At 43.3% G+C, this 19,086-nt stretch overlaps 1 protein-coding gene across 1 annotated transcript in view; it reads left to right on the top strand.

The window, feature by feature from the left end:
- LOC309889573 (chromodomain-helicase-DNA-binding protein 1-like) overlaps positions 1 to 19,086 on the top strand; it is a gene marked incomplete at its 5' end in the record, with an annotated part of 88,378 nt that overhangs the window by 22,189 nt on the left and 47,103 nt on the right. Inside the window, 4 exon segments of the mRNA XM_082782442.1 lie at positions 12,077 to 12,281; positions 13,644 to 13,661; positions 13,663 to 13,743; positions 16,200 to 16,267. Of these exon segments, the coding sequence (XP_082638568.1) occupies positions 12,077 to 12,281; positions 13,644 to 13,661; positions 13,663 to 13,743; positions 16,200 to 16,267 (372 nt within the window).

The following is a 19,086-nucleotide window of genomic DNA, read 5'->3' as shown; positions in this document are numbered from 1 at the left end:
TTTTTTTTTTCTTTTTTTTTTTTTCTTTACACCTTGTTCTGCACAGACTGGCCCAAGGGCAGCTGCATGAACTGTCTCCCATTTAATTTGTTCAAAGGCTTCTCATTGCTCAGGGCCTCATTTGAAATTGTTCTTCTGGGTCATTTGATAGAGAGGGCTTATAATCAGACTGTAGTTTATTATATGCATTTTTTTCCTAAGAAAAATGGATCTCCTGTGCAGGTCTCTTGACTTTAATCTGTTTGAAGGCAAAACCAGATTCCAGAAGGATTTGGAGTATTCTCTTCCCTTTCTCGAAAACTTCCTCTGCTGTGTCACCCCAAACGATGTCATCGATGTACTGCAGGTGTTCAGGAGCTTCCCCCTGTTCCAACGCAGACTGGATCAGTCCATGACAAATGGTAGGGCTGTGTTTCCACCCCTGGGGCAGCCGATTCCAAGTATATTGGACTCCCCTCCAAGTGAAAGCAAATTGTGGCCTGCACTCTGCTGCTAAAGGGATGGAGAAAAATGCATTAGCGATATCAATTGTGGCATACCACTTGGCTGCCTTCGATTCAAGTTCGTACTGAAGTTCCAGCATGTCCGGCACTGCAGCACTCAGTGGTGGCGTCACTTCGTTCAGGCCACGATAGTCCACTGTTAGTCTCCACTCGCCATTAGACTTTTGCACTGGCCATATGGGACTATTGAAAGGTGAATGAGTCTTGCTGATCACTCCTTGGCTCTCCAGTTGATGAACGAGCTTATGGATGGGAATCAGGGAGTCTTGGTTTGTATGATATTGCTGCTGCTGCACCGTTGTGGTAGCAATTGGCATCTGCTGTTCTTTGACCTTCAGCAATCCTACAACAGAAGGGTCCTCTGAGAGACTGGGTAAGGTAGATAGCTGTTTAATCTTCTTTGTCTCCAAGGCAGCTATACCAAAAGCCCACCGGAACCCTTTTGGGTCCTTGAAGTACCCTCTCCTGAGGTTGGTGTATGTTAAGAATGCACAGAGCCTCCAGACCAGTCACAGTGCTTTTGCCACTCATTCCCAGTTATTCTCACTTCATCCTGCAGTACAGTTAGCTGTTGGGATCTCCCTGTGACTCCAGAAATACAAATAGGTTCTGCCCCTTTATAGCTTGGCATTAGGATGCACAGTGAGTTGGTGTCCACTAGAACCTTCAACTCCTGTGTGTTTTATGTGCCAGACCACCAAATCCACACAGTCTGGTAAACCTGGTTGTCATTTTCCTCCACCTGGCTGGAGGCAGCCTCCTCTATTCTTGTAATAGTATTCATTACTCACTTCATGGAAATGTCAATCAGATGTCTTTTTCAATAAAATCAGAAATAAGATCAACCCCTCTGCTCCCACTAGAAACTGGAGCAGCCATTTTCCTGGAAGAACCCAATTTTTTGATTGATTGTTTTATTTTGTGCCTCTGGGGTTGAGGTAGATTTCCCATCCCACTGCATCAGTGCAGCTGATATCCCACCAGCTGCACTGGTGATATCCCCTTCCCACTTTTTGCCCACCCCCAGCCTGTTGGCTTTGGGGGCTTTGGAGAGAGTCTTGATGCTGTGACAGCAATGCTCAGCAGAAGACAGAACTTTGGTGTGATACCAGGGCTGTTCTAGCTACAAGTGCAGAGCACAACACTATATGGGCTGTTGCAGGGAAAGTTAACTCCATCACAGCCAGACCCAGTACCGTCTCCCTTCTTAGAGATCTTCAAAAGCCACCTGGACATGGTCCTGAGCAACCTGCTCTAGGTGTCCCTGCCTGAGCAGGAGGCTTGGACCAGATGATCTCCAGAGGTCCCTTTCAACCTCAGCCTTCTGTGATTCTTTGTGAATATTGATATTGTGTTTCATAATTTGTTTTAGCAATGCCTTGTTTTGAAGAAAAAAAAAAAAGAAAACCCAGCAATATTAGCCATTAGTTTACGGTAGTCATCCTGCATTCTTCCTTTGTAGATGATATAATTAGGGTAGTCCTAAAAGAACTGTAATGAACCTTATTATTTGATTTTTTCATCTTGCTGAGGTGATCAGCTCCGGGGCAGACGCGTTCTGCAGCGGAGCGGGGGATCGAGACAGGCAGGACTTTTTTTTTTTTTTTTTTCCAGCATCGAGGCCACTCGAAGCAGTTGAGAGAGCTGCCAGGACCCGACAGCTCTCGCGAGGGAGGCTGACGATGCGTAGGCGGAGTCAGTAGCGCCCCCTCCCCGGCTGTTCAAAAGCAGCCCCTAGGGAGTGCGAGTGACCAGGAGCACGCCGACCAAGACTGGCAAGCAGGGTGTGGTGTGTCAGAAGGGCGTGGCGCAGCAGTTCCTGCAGGCAGGGCGAGCAGGGAGGGCCCCTCGTCACTCTCTTGCAGCGGTCTCTCCCTTCGGTACTGATACTGGTAGCCTGCTTGCAAGAAACCTGGCCATGGTATCAACCAGGCAGAAAACCGTGGCCTCTCCAGCTGCAGTCACCAATGTGGCTACTCTGAGGGAGGGCTCGGGGAAACACACTGCCATCCAGGTCTTGGGCTGCAGGGTGTGCCCGAGTCTTCTGTCTGTATCTGACAGCAGCAGTGAGGGTTATGCCTGTGGGAGGTGTGCCCAGGTTGAAGAGCTGCTCAAACAGGTAGCAGACCTTCGGGAGGAGGTGAACAGGTTCAGGAGCATCAGGGAGTCAGAGAGGGAAATTGACTGGTGGAGGTGTACTCTACCCTCTCTGAGACAGACTCAGGAGCCTGCCGCAGCACAGGTGCCTCCTGCTACGCAGAAGACAAAAGTCCCCTCATCCCACCAGGCAGTAAGAGGGGACCTAGGCCACGGGGGGGAATGGAGGCAGGTTCCTGTTCGGGGTGGTAGGCGAATCCTGTCCCTGCCCACCTCACCTTCCCATCTACCCTTATGTAACAGGTACAAGGCTCTAGAACACCATAGTTAGAACAATGAAGTAAACGAAAGCCAGTTCCATTTGGAGAGGGTGCCTAAGGCAAGGCAACCTACCCCCTGCATTGCTACATCGTCTGTCAAGAAAGAGAAAAGGGTTATTGTCATGGGGGACTCCCTTTTGAAAGGGACAGAGGGCCCGATATGCCAACCGGACCCAACCGACAGGGAAGTCTGTTGTCTCTCACCCGAGCCCCGGGGAGACTTAGCTAAGAAAGTCAAGCAACTGGTACGGCCCACCGACTACTACCTGCTACTGGTCTTTCAGGCTGGTAATGACGAGGTAGCAAGGAGAAGTCCGAGAGCGATCAAAAGGGACTTTAGGGCTTTGGGGCGACTACTTAAAGGATCAGGGGCACAGGTTGTGTTTGCCTCTGTCCTTCTGATAGGGGGGATCAATGCTGACAAGCGGGCTCACCACATTAACACATGGCTTCGGGACTGGTGCAACCGACAGAACTTCAGGTTTTTCTATTATGGGAAAGTCTACGTGACACCAGGCCTGCTGTCACCAGATGGGATGCGCCTCTCTCAGAGGGGGGAAAGGATTTTGTCTCAGGAGTTGGCAGGGCTGATAGATAGGGCTTTAAACTAGAGTTGAAGGGGAAGGGGATAAAACCAGGCATGCTGGTGATGAGCTAAGGGATGGTGCACTAGAATCAGAGGGACTGTGTGCCAGAGAGGTCCTTTGGTCTGCTCCACAAGGTGCTGTGTGTAGGGAAGCGCATTTGAAGTGCTTCTACACAAACGCACGCAGTATGAGGAATAAAATGGACGAGCTAGAAGTCTTGGCCCAGTCCCACAGCTACAACATCATTGGCATAAGCGAAACCTGGTGGGATGAGTCCTGTGGCTGGTGTGCTGCAATAGATGGTTACAGGCTCTTCAGGAGGGACAGACAGGGTAGGTGAGGTGGTGGGGTGGCAATGTATGTGAAGCATGGGCTGGACTGCGTGGAACTTCAAGTTGGGGATGGCAAAGTTGAGAGCTTCTGGGTAAGGATTAAGGGACGAACAAATAAAGGGGATGTCGTAGTGGGAGTCTATTACAGACCACCTGGCCAGGACGACAACGCTGATGAATTATTCTTTGAGGAACTAAGAGATGCCTCAAGATCAACTCCCCTTGTCCTTATGTCCTTATGGGGGATTTCAACTTGCCAGACATCAACTAGGATCACCACATGGCTGACACGAGCAAGTCCAGGAGGTTCATAAAGCACCTAGATGATAACTTCTTAGTGCAGGTGCTAAGGGAGTCAACTAGGAAAGGTGCCCTCCTTGATCTGTTGCTGCAAAACAGAGAGGGTCTTGTGGGAGATGTGGCAATTGGTGGCCGTCTCGGTCACAGTGACCATGAAGTGGTTGAGTTTAGAATTTATGGTGACAGAAGGAAAGCTGCCACCAAAACTTCAACCCTGGATGTGGGGAGAGCAGACTTCAGGCTGCTCAGGGAACTAGTCAGCAAGGTCCCCTGGGAAGCTGCTTTTGAAGGCATTGGCGTCCATCAGTCTTTAAGCTGGTCAGTCTTTAAGCACTGCCTCCTAAAAGCACAAGATCAGGTGATTCCAAAGTATTGGAAGGCAGGCAGGTGGGGCAGAAGGCTGGCCTAGCTGACCAAGGATCTTCTAATGGAGCTTAGATGGAAAAAGGAAGTGTATGGCTGCTGGAAGGAGGGTCAGGCGATGAGGAAGGAATACAGGAATGCTGTTCGTGTTTGTAGGGAGAAAATTCGTGGGGCCAAAGCCCAACTAGCGTTGAAGCTGGCCATGTCTGTGAGAGACAATAAAAAATGTTTTTTTTAGATATGTGAACAGAAAAAGGAGGACCGAAGAAAACGTAGGTCTGCTACTTGATGGGGAAGGTCTCCTCACAGACAATGAGACTGGCAAAGCAGAGACATTTAATGCCTTCTTCACCTCTGCCTTCAATGCTGATGATGGGCTTCGGGACCCTGGGTGCCCTGAGCGGGAGGACCATGATGGTGGGAATGACAAACTCCCAACCGACCCTGAACGTGTGCGGGATTTGCTGCTCCGCCTGGATCCATACAAGTCCATGGGTCCGGATGGGATCCATCCCAGGGTGCTGAAAGAGCTGGCTAATGTCATCGGGTGACCTCTCAATTATTTTTCAATGGTCTTGGGAATCTGGAGAGGTCCCAGTAGACTGGAAGCTGGCAAATGCTTTTTGCCAATTTTCAAGAAGGGTAAGAAAGAAGACCCTAGCAATTACAGGCCTGTCAGTCTCACGTCAGTGCCTGGTAAAATTATGGAGAAGATGATTCTTGAAGTTATTGAGGCACACCTGGGGGACAATGCAGTCATTGGTCCCAGCCAACATGGGTTCATGAGGGGTAGGTCCTGCCTAACAAATTTGATTTCCTTTTATGATAAGATCACCTGTCTAGTCGATCAAGGGAAACCAGCCAATGTGATCTTTTTGGACTTGAGCAAGGCTTTTGACACGGTTTCCCATAGGATCCTACTGGACAAAATGTCCAGCATACAACTTAACAAAAACATCATACGATGGGTGAGCAATTGGCTGACGGGCAGGGCTCAAAGGGTTGTGGTAAATGGGGCCACATCTGGCTGGCGGATGGTCACTAGTGGGGTCCCTCAAGGCTCCATTTTGGGGCCAGTCCTCTTCAATGTTTTTATAAATGATTTGGATGTAGGACTAGAAGGTGTTTTGAGCAAATTTGTCGACGACACCAAACTTGGAGGAGTTGTGGACTCTGATGAGGGTAGAAAGGCCTTGCAGAGAGACCTGGACAGATTGGAGAGCTGGGCGATCACCAACTGCATGAAGTTTAACAAAAGCATGTGTTGGGTCCTGCACCGGGGATGGGGCAACCCTGGCTTTACGTACAGACTGGGCGACGAGATGCTGGAGAGCAGCCCTGCAGAGAGGGATCTAGGGGTTGTGGTTGACAGGAAGTTGAATGTGAGCTAGCAGTGTGCCCTGGCAGCCAGGAGGGCCAACCATATCCTGGGATGCATCAAGCACGGCATTGCTAGTCAGTCGAGGGAGGTGACTGTCCCGCTCTACTCTGCGCTGGTGTGGCCTCACCTCGAATACCATGTGCAGTTCTGGGCACCACAGTAAAAAAAAGGACATAAAACTGTTGGAGAGTGTCCAGAGGAGGACGATGAAGATGGTGAAAGGCGTAGAGGGGAAGACATATGAGGAGTGGCTGAGGACACTGGGCCTGTTCAGCCTGGAGAAGAGGAGGCTGAGGGGGGACCTCATCGCAGTCCACAACTAACTCGCTGTGGTGGTTTTACTCAGGTTGGCAGCCGAGCTCCACCACAACTGCTCTCTCACTCCCCCTCTCCTCAAAGAGGAAGGGGGAGAAAATACAACACAGAGAAGTCGAGGTTTGAGATGAGAAAGGTTTAATTAAAGGGAAAGGGAATGGGGAGGAAAAAAAAGAAACAAAAGAAACAGTAAGTCCGCGCAGAAGCACAGAGAGAGGGAAAAAATATTATTCTCTACTTCCCATCAATGAGCGATGTTCGGCCACGTCCTGGGAAGCAGGGCCTCAAAACGCGTAGTGGTTGTTCAGGAGGAACAGCCCCCTCCCCCATGAGAGCCCCCCCTTTTATTGCTGAGTGTGACATCAGGTGTTATGGAATATCCCTTTGGTCAGTTTAGGTCAGCTGCCCTGGTTATGTCCCCTCCCCATCACTTGCCCACCCCCAGCCTGCTGGCTCTTGGGGACTTGGAAGGAGTCCTGATGCTGTGCCAGCACTATGCAGCAATAGACACAACACTGGAGTGATATCAGTGCTGTTCCAGCTACAAGTGCAGAGCACAGCACTGTGTGGGCTGCACAGGGAAATGGTGACTCCAGCTCAGACAGACCCAGCACAACCTCCACCCCTTATTCCATAATATTTGTGTCACAATCAGGTACAGTTTAATATATAGATGTTCTCATCACCATTGTTTTCTGTCCATTGAAGCATTTATATGTCTGTACTTCCTTTCATTCCATAGGTCTTTTCCCAAAATGTTCATAAAAACTGTTGATGGTTTCAGCTTCATCTGTCAAAGTGGTCACTCAGGGCAGGCGAAGTTGGTTTTCTTGATACCAGCACCAGCTTAGCTCACATCACTGTTGCACTTGCCCGGTTCCTTGCGAAGTTGACCTGTCGTTGGTTCTGCAGTGTCCTCCTACAACACATAACTTGGATGACAGATTAATTTTCTCCCAGTGTTAAATCTCCTCGAGGCACACACTTTCTGCATTACCCACCATCTTTCTGCATTACCCACCAGGTATACCCTGGTCCTTGGGCAAAGACAATCCCACGAGTGGGTTTGCCTTTTCCTGAGGTAGGAGCAACCCACACTGCCTTCCCCATCCACTTTCCCACATGCACTACAGGGACTTTAGCTTCTCCCACAGTGTGCAGGTGTTTTGTTTCAGCAGGACCAGGATGGCTGTCAGACCCCCTGTTGTTAACTAGCCAAGTGGCCTCCGGTAGATTTATATCCCAATGTTTCCACGTCCCAGCACCCAATGCTCGCAGCATAGTTTTTAACAGTCCATTGTACCTCTCAACCTTCCCAGAGGCTTGTGGGTGATAAGGGATGTGATACACCCACTCAGTGGCATGTCTCTTGGCCCAGGAAGTGACCAAATTGTTTCGGAAGTGACTCCCATTGTCGGACTCAATTCTCTCTGGTGTACCATGTCGCCATAGCACTTGTCTTTCCAGGCCCAAGATAGTGTTTCGGGCAGTGGCATGATTCACTGGATATGTTTCCAGCCACCCAGTAGTTGCTTCTACCATGGTGAGTATGTAATGTTTACCTTGGCAGGCCCATCTGTATGTGGCATCCCTCCCCAGATGTCCTGATGTTTCATTGGCCATCGAGCTACAAACAGCTCACCCTTACGTCCCCAGTCCAGGTCCACCTGAGCTACTTCAATTTTCAAAGCTCGATCTTCTTCTTTGTTGTTCTGATGTTCTTCGGTGGCATGATTCTTAGGCATATGGGCATCTACATGACATACCTTTACAGCTAGGTTTTCTACCCGGGCAGCAATATATTGCCACAGGGTAGCAGCCCAGATAGGTTTACCTCTGCGCTGCCAGTTGTTCTGTTTCCATTGTCGCAGCCACTCCCACAGAACATTTGCTACCATTCATGAGTCAGTGTAGTGATAGAGAACTGGCCACTTTTCTCTTTCAGCAATTTCTAGGGCCAGTTGTATGGCTTTCACTTCTGCATACTGACTCGACTTGCCTTCCCCTTCCATGGCCTCCACAACTTGTCATGTGGGACTCCACACAGCAGCTTTCCACTTCCGATGGCTCCCTACCACACGGCAGGATCCGTCAGTGAACAACACATACTGCTTTCTGTCTTCTGGCAACTCATTGTATGGTGGTGCCTCTTCAGCATGAGTTACCTCTTCTGTCAGTGCTCTGAAATCCCTGCCCTCCGGCCAGTCCATAATCTCCTCCAGGATTCCTGGGCGATTAGGTTTCCCCATTCGAGCCCGCTGTGTAATTAACGCTACCCACTTACTCCACGTAGCGTTGGTTGCATGGTGTGTAGTGGGGCTTTTCCCTTTGAACATCCAATGTAACACAGGTAGCCGTGGGGCCAAGAGGAGTTGTGCTTCTGTACCCACAACTTCTGAAGCGGCTCGAATCCCCTCATATGCTGTTAATATTTCTTTTTCAGTTGGGGTGTAATTGGCTTCTGATCCTCGATAGCCCCGGCTCCAGAACCCCAGAGGTTGGCCTGGAGTTTCTCCTGGGGTCTTCTGCCAGAGGCTCCAGGTGAGCCCATGCTCCCCAGCTGCAGTATAAAGTATGTTTTGCACAGCTGGTCTGGTACGAACAGGCCCAAGGGCTACTGCACGAGCTATTTCTTGTTTGAGTTGTTCAAAGGCCTGTTGTTGCTCGGGGCCCCACTCGAAAGAGTTCCGACAGACCCAACACACTCGCAAGGGGGAGTGGAGAGGCAGCTGGCCTATTCTCTGTAAACACCAGTGATAGGACCTGCGGGAATGGTGTTAAGCTGAAGCAGGGGAAGTTTAGGCTGGACATCAGGGAGAGGTTCTTCACCAAGAGGGTGGTTGCACACTGGAACAGGCTCCCCAGGGACGTAGTCACTGCACCAAGCCTGTCTGAATTTAAAAAGTGACTGGACTGTGCACTTAGTCACATGGTCTAAACTTTTGGGCAGACCTGTGTGGTGCCAGGAGTTGGACTTGATGATCCTTATGGGTCCCTTCCAACTTGGGATATTCTATGATTTTATGATCTTGTTTCTTGTAATTTCCTTTCTTTGTGTCCTCATCCTTCTTTCTTCTAGTTACCAATTTGTTTTTGTAGTTTTGTATTTATTAATAATTGAGTTAAATACTGAGTTTGAAAATTTTGCTCTTTTCAGATGTTACTATTAGTTGATATGCAGTCTGATAATATTACCCTGCTCATGTTTGAATCAGGTCAATTTATTTTGAGAAGCAGGGATCATGAGATAGCAGGATCAACATAATAAGCACTAAGCCCAGTGGGGGATCCATTTCCAGGCAGCCATTGTTAAGAGGCAATGTTGGCAAGATATAGAGTCTATGTATTTTGTCTGAACACTGAATATTGTATGAACTACATTTGTTGGTGGATTGGTATTACTTACTGGAGAGCATAGAAGATAGCTAGTTGATCTATTCAGAAAGGAAAAGATTTCAGTTTAGCTTTTTAGATTCAACTACAGAACAACTATTTACACTATCTATTTAGACTTTTTTCCTACTATTTCACAATCCTTTTTTTGTACTTGCCACTTAATTCCTGTCTTGAAAAACATTAAATCGTTAAAATTTCCCATCAACTGTGTATCGTATTGACATGAATTTTGCTTATTTATCTAGATACATTAGAAAGTTTTTTTTTTCTTTTTTTTTTTTTTTTTTTCCCCTTTGGTCTTTACCAGTTCTCTCCTGTATCTAGTTTGTTTTTCAGAATATTGGCAACTTGTTTGGCCCAATATGGTTTATTTCAGTTGCAGTTCCCTACCCCCACCCCTCTACCTTTGTTTTGTTTGTCTTTGGCCCTATATTTACTTGAACCTATGGGTAGTGTTATATTAGTGCATGTGAAATATTTTACCTTTCTGTGGAAAGCTAACCTAATCATCACCATACTTGTGGCTCAGTGTTTGTGCCTTTATTAGATTTGGTAATCCATGTTATTGCCATGAGCATGGCAACTTTGGACGAGCCTTGTCCTCCTGCATGAAGGTATTTGATTCCCTTCCTTTTCTGCAAGGGTATGTAGGTTTTAAGAGTTTTTGGTGGCATTTTCTCACAAGGACTTATTTGGCAGGTATTTACTTGTGTCTCGCTGTTTCTCCTTGCTGAATTTTCTTCATTTGTAGTTAGTGCTGTCTTCTGCAGTCTACGTGACATTTACCCATCTAAGTTACTAAGTTACCCATCATTAAAGGTAAGGTAACAGTTGTGTACAAGAATACTATTATATTAAAAAGTTTATGGTAAATCATGATGGATGCTGCCCTTAATTTCTGGTAAATAGTTTGAACAGTTATATTCTACAGTGAGTACCTTGCTTTATTTTGCAAAACCAAGTTAATCTGTTAGTGTTACAGCATCCTGCCTGAAGCAGGCCCTTGATGACAGGAATGGGAAGTTTGGAGGAAGCAATTTTGTTATTTCCCAGTTTTCTCCTCAGTAAGTATGAGTAAACCCAGCAGTTGTATTTCTCCATATCCCGTACTTCCAAATAAGGAAGCTTCACCATGGTTTGTTTCTTTCTCTTTTTTTCAAAGTCAGCAGATGCAGATTATTTATTGAGGTACTGTCTACAGGAATCAGTTTGTGAATTTATTTTTCCTCAATAAATTCAGTTTAATTTGTGTTAGCAACAACAGGGAGAGTAGTGGTTTTGTTTTGTGACTTTAAATGTCAGTCAAGTGTGTTCTAGTGCAGAAGATGATCAGTTCCCATTGTCTGCCAGCCAGATGAAATGTGCTAACAGTGATAGTCTTAGACTTTGATATCAGCTTTAGGGTTTTTATTGTTTGGGATTTTTTGTTATCTTTATTGTTTGTTTGTTTGTTTCCTTTTTAAATACTTGCATCTGAACTATACATAATTTGAAATTATTTTGCTGTGTGGTGGAGTGATTCCAATGTTTTCTCTCGTATATTTGATATAGGGTAGTATTTAACCTAATGAGGAATTTGATTAAAGTTTCAACTCAGTTCCTTTGTGAAATTATTTTAGAAAACCAAATGTTTCTGTTTTTGAATAGTCATGAAATAAATGTTTAACTTAACGTATTTTAAAAGAAAAATATTTAAAATCTAATATAAAATGAATGTACAGGTGGAATAATCCAGTGACTCAATATGCTAAGTGTCTTGGCACAAATCATTCAGAATTTGTCTGTGTGGGGAATTTTACTGCTGTTTTTTTAACAGAATAAGATGGTCTGTGTGGATTTATATTATGTGTGACAATACATTTCTTGTTTTCCAGTTACTTTTATAAATACATTGATGTTTAAAATGTTTAGTAGTATTTTGTATATAGTTGGTCCAAATCACATGAAATGTGGGTTTCTAGTACTTCCTCAAAGATTTTTTTTTCCCTACTTTTTCATGAAAAAAGTCAAACTAGGGAAACAAAACTGAGATTATATTTTCCTTAAAGGAATGTGTGCTCAAAAAAAATATGGAAGGGATGACAGAGGTGACGATTGCTGATCTAAAAAGATTTTTAAAACAATCGTGTATGTGTGTGTATGTATATGTGTGCATGTGTATATATATATGTATACAAATATATGCAAAAACATGTGAGGTTTGATAAAGCTAAGTAAGGGTTTGGGTGGGTGAGAAATACCCTTGCTTGACTCCTCTGAGTTCATTTTCTGTTTCCTGCTTTTTTTTGTTTGCTGAAAAGTATCTAATTAAACTTTGAATTTTCACTCCTGCCTTACTCCAGTACATTCATTTGTATGCTATCCACGTGCGGGGGCTAATTTAACAATTGATTTATAGGTGAAGCTAAAGTCTTTTTAATGTGACTTTTTAAATCCTGTTTTCTTAGCCATTGTATAATATCCTGCTATCTTCTGATTGCAGCCAGTCAGATGATGATTCTGGGTCAACATCGGCTTCTGGATCTGGTTCAAGCTCTGGAAGCAGTAGTGATGGAAGTAGCAGTCAGTCAGGTAGCAGTGATTCTGAGTCTGGTTCAGAGTCCAGCAGTCAGTCAGAATCAGAATCTGACACATCTGGAGAGAAGAAACAGGTTCAAGCTAAACCACCAAAAATTGATGGATCTGAGGTAAAATAAGACATGAACCCTTTCTGGGGAAAAAGCACTGTACAGAGTAGCTTCAAGAGCAGCCTTTATTTAAACGAATAAACAAAGCATTTTTAATTAGAATTTTAACAGAATTGGGTTAGTGAATATGCATGCTTAGCTCTCATAATCACTGAGCTCTTAAATTCTCATGTTTGTTCATATTTAGCTATTTTTGTCATGCAGAAGCACCTATTAACTTATTGTATATTTTTCAAGACAAAGTGACATTATTTCTAAAATTTTATTTAAGTTGTTTCTCTAGTGCTTAGTTTCTTCATATCAATAAGTCATTGTACAACAATTTCAGGCTTACATACGTTTTGTTTTCTGTATGGGGAAAAGTTTGCTAAAATTAGAAATAAACTGTTATTTAGAAATCTCTTAAATCCAGTGGTTGAAAATTACCCAAACTCTCCTCTGTTTCTCTGTGACATATGAACTTAATTTGAATGATAGACCATATCTATGAAAACTAATAAAATATTCACTACTGTAAGACTCAAAGACTGTTAAGGATTCTCTTTTATTTTTTTGTTCATGTACTTCAGTATTCCCATATGAAGCTAACATATATCAACTAAGCAGCCTGAAAAGACTTATCTGGATCAGTTTAAAAGTTTACTTTACAAACATTTTATCTTAATTATAGAGGCCTGCACAGCTACTGTTATATTTACTGTTAAAAGTGTGCCAGCAATTCTCATGTAACATTATTTTCTGCAGAAGTCTCGCTACTTTAAAATGCTATCCAATATTATTAATACATGCAGTATTTTTATAGGGAGTATTTTTTTTTTAATTAATAACACTGAGATACTTCTTTAAGGGACTGGGGTATCTCTCCTGTGAGGAAGGGCTGAGAGAGCTGAGACTGTTTAGCCTGGAGAAAAGGCGGCTCAGGGAGAATATTATCAATACCCAAAGGGAGGATGCAAAGAGGACAGAGCCAGGCTGTTTTCAGTGGTGCTCAGTAACAGGACAAGAAGCAATGAGCACAAATGGAAACACAGGAGGATCTGTCTCAACATCACAAAACACTTTTTTTTTTCTTTTTTTACTGTGTGGGTGATGGAGCAGTGGAACAGGTTGCCCAGAGAGGCTGTGGAGTCTCCCTACTTGGAGATCTTCAAAAGCTGCCTGGACATGGTCCTGGGCAACCTGCTCTAGGTGTCCCTGCTTGAGCAGGGGGCTTGGACCAGATGACCTCCAGAGGGTCCCTTTCAACCTCAACTATTCTGTGACTTTAACAGCGATGCTGCTCATGTTAAGAAAAGTAAATATGTGGTAAACTGTAAAGTTTCAACATGTTTAAGTGACTTTTGTATCTGAATTCCAATTCAGTTTTGGAAGTCCAGTCCAAAATATACTTGCTGTGCAGGGATCAATAATGATCAAGAAACAACAGCAAATGATAGCCTCATCAGGCAGTGGTTCAGAAGAGGTGAATAACATAAAAATTCGTCTATTAAAGTCTAAACATCCATGTCTCATTGCCCCATATGTTAGAATGAAATTATGTAGAGCCAAGTTCTCTTGTGTGTGTATAAAAAGTCTGTATTTAGTCTATAAAAGTAATGTTCAAATAAGTGACATGCAAAGATTTTTTTTCCTGTTTCCTTATATGCATGTTTTCGGGTAAGTTGTGCCAAAATTAGAGCAGTCTAGATTAGTATTTTTAGCTAGATATACTGTGATGTATGGACAAAACTTTCAAGTCACGTAGTACTAAATTTCATTGTATTTCTGCATTCTAAGTTCAGTAAAGACAGCTAAAATACTAAAAGACTTTCTCATCATTGTTTCTATATAAAGATAGTTCCTGCAGTTTTCAAAAAAAAAATTAAAATCCCACAAGTCTGTATAGAGTAGTAAACTAGATTTTTACAACTTCTGTAACAGTCATAAAATAATTATTGTATTTTAAGACCCATACCTTAATTTTAGCAATTTTTAAAACCTAAAGCATAGGCTAAACAGATACTGACTTTGTGTAGTATGAACATATTTCAAGGACATTAGTGACTGTGAGTTAGAATTACATATAAAGCAGATTTTCATATTTCCTTTATTATTTAAAAAAAAAAAAAGTAAGCATTGAATCATAGATCCACAGAATGGATTGGGTTGGAAGGGACCTTAAAAATTGTCTAGTCCAACACCCATGCCACGAGCAAGGACACCTTCTTCCACTAGATCACGCTGCCCAGAGCTCCATCCAACCTGACCTCGAGGACTTCCAGGGATGGGGGCATCCACAATTTCTCTGGGCAACCTGTTCCAGTGCCTCACCACCCTCACAGTGAAGAATTTCTTCCTTATATCTAATATATCTTTCCATTATCTCTTATATCTCTTTCAGTTTAATACCATTACTACATGTGCCATCACTACATGCCCTTGTAAAGTATTTCTCCATCTTTCTTATAACCTCCCTTTAATTATTGAAAGGCTGCAATAAGGTCTCCCCAGAGCCTTTTCTTCATGCTGAATAACCACAACTCCCTCAGCCTGTCTTCATAGGAGAGGTGTTCTAGCTGTCTGATCATTTTTGTGGCCCTCCTCTGGACTTACTCTAACAGGTCCACCTCTTTCTTGTACTGCAGACCCCAGAACTGGATGCAGTACTCCAGGTGAGGTCTCACAAAAGCAGAGTAGAGGGGGAGAATTGCTTCCCTCAACCTGCTAACCACGCTTCTTTTGATGCGGCCCAGGATAGGATTGGCTTTCTGGGCTGCAAATACACGCTGCTGCCTTACATCCCATTTTTCAACCACCAACACCCCTAAGCCCTTCTCTGCAGGGCTGCTCTCAATCCATTTATAGCCCAAGCTTTGTTGATGTTTGGAATTACCCTGACCCAGGTGCAGCGCCTTGCATTTGGCCTTGTTGACCTTCATGAGGTTCATGTGGGCCTGCTTCTCAAGCCTGTCAAGGTCCCTCGGGATGGCATCCCTTCTTTCTATGATATGAATACCACCACTCAACTTGGTGTTATCTGCAAACTTGCTGAGGTTGCAGTCAGTTCCACTGTAGTTAGTGGGATCGATCATTTAAGATAAGAAGAGATTGGACTGTGCACTTAGTCACATGGTCTGAACTTTTGGGTAGACCTGTGCGATGTCAAGAGTTGGACTTGATGATCCTTAAGGGTCCCTTCCAACTCAGGATATTCTATGATTCTATGATTCTATGATTTGATTCCACTTTGGTCACAAGTCTTATTACTGTTTAATGTTGTGTGTTTTTTTTTGTTGTTGTTTGTTTGTTTTGGTCAAGTTTAGCTGCTCATCATTAAAACTAATCAAAGGAGTTAATCATATAGAGTTAAAATGTTAATTTATAGCTGTTGAGCTGTTGCTAAGTACTCTTCCTGAAAATTCTTTTTCATTGTAAAAACGATGTAAACTTATTCCCCATTAGATTGGTTTTAGGATTTTTTAAGATAATTTTAAAGACAATTTTAAGTTTTTTTTGGTTTAGGAGTAGAAAGAGAAGAAACGTACCTAGTATTCGGAAAAATTTCCTAGTCATGTTTAAAGGTGAGAGAACTCTAAAAGGGCAGGAAATTTTATTGAGGCTTTTGATAGAATTTAAAACTTGATTTATTAACTTCCAGCAGTTTAAACATTGACTATATGTACACACTGATTATTTGTTAAGACTTTTTTGTGGTATCTTCTTGAGTTCTAGTATATTCATAGATGGAGAAATACAGAATCAATAGTAATCCCAATCTTACTCAATATCAGTGAGTATACTGGGGGGTGTGTGTGAAGAAGATAAGACATGAATATGATTTCAGTTTGAAAGTAGGAGCTGAATTATCTTTTTAATAGTAAAAACACTTCATTCTTTTTGTGATAATGAATCATATATGTTTTTTTACTTCATCTGCAGGATTTATCAAGCAGTGAAGATTCTGCAGGTGACTCATCCAGTGAAACCAAAAAGAAAAGACATAGAGAGTAAGTTATTTTTCATAAATATCATCATTTTTTGTTATGGCAACATATGCTTGTAATTATCCAGACTTCACTTCTCTGCACTTGAAATAAATAATCTTGTGCTTCTTGATTTTGAGTGATGTTTTAGAATATTTTAAAATAAATACTCTCAAAGGAACATATATATATCATTATTCATTTCTGAGCAAAAGAGACTGCATTACCTAAAGTTTTGTTGAAGAATATTCACCAGCAATTTTTATTTTTAAAACAGTCATATTTGTGGCATATTTTTGAGCTGAAGCCTTTTAAAAGTTCCAAAAATTATTATAGGTTTGACAGTAATTAGCTTTATTGACTACCCAAGACACTTTAATTGAAATTGAGATGGTTTTAAGCTGTAAATCAAACAGTTTATGACAAAGATCATACCTTCTCATTGCCACAATGAGAGGAGAATAAACATAATGACCTTGGAAGGGTGGGTGTGTCTGTTAATGAACAGTATATAGAAATTGAATCATTCTCTCTTCTTCTCCAGTTAATGAATCATCTCAATATTCAGGGTTGTCAATATGAATTCTTCAAGAAATGATAGTTAAAAAAAAAAAAATAAAAAAAAGCTTGCTATGCAAGATGGTACTTCTATAGTGATGAATTAGTTTTTATAGTCCACTGTTATTTAAGAATGTGATTACACAAATTAATTCTGAAAATTAATTCTGTTCTAACTGAAACCAGGACAACACCTAAAAACATACTTTGTTATAGGAAATATATATTAAGTTTAGAAACTAGTAACCAAATAATCTCATATGTCCAGTGCTTCAATTTTCATTTCAGACTGTTTTGAACAAGTATGTTTGCAGCTGTTTTATGACATGCAGATCAGATTTATCTATTTAACTTAGTACAGGATCAAACCATAGAGTATGGTGTTTTATATATTGTCCATATCATAGAATCATTAAGGTTGGAAAAGACCTCCAAGATCATCTGGTCCCAACCATCCCCTTACCACCAATATCACCCGCTAAACCATGTCTCTAAGCACCACGTCCAACCTTTCCTTAAACACCCCCAGGGATGGTGACTCCACCACCTCCCTGGGCAACCCATTCTAATACCTAACTATTCTTCCTGATAGGAAAGGGCAACCCATTCTAATACCTAACTATTCTTCCTGATAGGAAATGTCCACCTCCCCTGGCACAACTTGAGGCCATTCCCTCTAGTCCAATTGCTGGTTATCTGGGAGAAGAGGCTGACCCCCAGCTCCCCACAACTTCCTTTCAGGTAGTTGTAGAGAGCAATAAGGTCTCCTCTGAGCCTCCTCTTCTCCAGACTAAACAACCCCAGTTCCCTCAGCCACTCCTCTTAGGACTTGTGTTCCAGGACCTTTTGTTTTTGTTTTGAGGCCTCAGAAGGGCAGAATAGAGGGGGAAAATCACCTCCCTCGACCTTCTGGCCGCCCCTCTGCTGATGCAGCCCAGGATGTAGTTGGCCTTCAGGGCTGCAAGCGTGCGCTGCTGGCTCATGTCAAGATTTTGTCCACCAGAACCCCCAAGTCCTTCTCTGTAGGGCTGCTCTCAATGAGTTCTTCTCATTGTTTCATGTCAGCAGCCTTTCCCTCATCCACTAGGCTGGTCACCCACTCATAGAAGGAGATGAGGTTGGTCAAGCAGGACTTGCTTTTCACGATCCCATGCTGACTGGGCCTGATTCCCCCATTGTCCCGCAGATGCTGTGTGATTGCACTCAAGATGACCTGCTCCATCACCTTTCCTGGCACCGAGGTCAGGCTGACAGGCCTGTAGTTCCCTGGGTCCTCCTTATGGACCATTCTTATAGATGGGTGTCACAATAGTAAGTCTCCAGTCATCTGGGACCTCTCCAGATGACCATGACTCCTGATAGATGATGGAGCGCGGCCCAGCAATCACATCCACCAGCTCCCTCAGCACCCTTAGGTGGATCCCATCTGGCCCCATGGACTTGTGACAGTCCAGGTGGAGCAGCAGGACTCTAACTGTTTCCACCTGGGTTGTGGGAGGTTTCTTCTGCTCCCTGTCCCAGACTTCCAGGTCAGGAGGCTGAGTACCCTGGGGATAAGTGTTCAGACTAGTAAAGACAGATGTAAAGAACCTCAGCCTTTTCCTTATCATTTGTAGTCATGTTTTCCCCTGCATCCAGTAAAATATGGAGATTCTCCAAAAAATACAGATTGTGGAGTTGCATGAGGTTGGGGGGGGGTTGTTTGTTTTGGTTCTTGTTTTTTTTTCGTTTTGCTTTGGAGGGATGTTGTTTGCATGTTTCTTAATTTACTGCTTACGGAAAAAATATTTCATGGAGATGGATGTTTTCATAGCATTTCCAAGATACACATATGTATCGACCACAATAAAACTGTAATTTCTAGGACCAGTGCATATTCAAGTGAAAGAAGGGTTGAAGTACTGAATCTTAGGTTTTATAATCGTAAATTTAATGAAGAAGCCTTTGAGTAATATTCTACTTCTTGAAGGACATGAGCATATGTGGTGGTTTTACCCCGCTGGGCAGCTGAACTCCCCCACAACCGTTCTCTCCCTCTTCTCAAAGGGAAAGTATGATGGAAATGGCTCAAGGGTTGAGATAAGGACAGGGAGGTTGCTTGCCAATTATTGTTACGGGCAAAACAGACTCATCATAGGGAGATTAATATAATTTATTGTCTATCACTAGCAGACTAGAACACTGAGAAACTAAAAGCAAAATGAAAACACCTTTCCACCTCCCCATCCACCTTGTTCTATGTCCTCCCCCTGAGCCGCACAGGGGAACAGGGAATGGGGGTTGCA

This window comes from Aythya marila (assembly GCF_965140915.1).
Source record: "Aythya marila genome assembly, chromosome: W".
NCBI classification, from domain to species: Eukaryota; Metazoa; Chordata; class Aves; order Anseriformes; family Anatidae; genus Aythya; species Aythya marila.
Note: the sequence above shows the minus strand (reverse complement) of the source record. Positions and strands in the feature narration are given on the sequence as shown.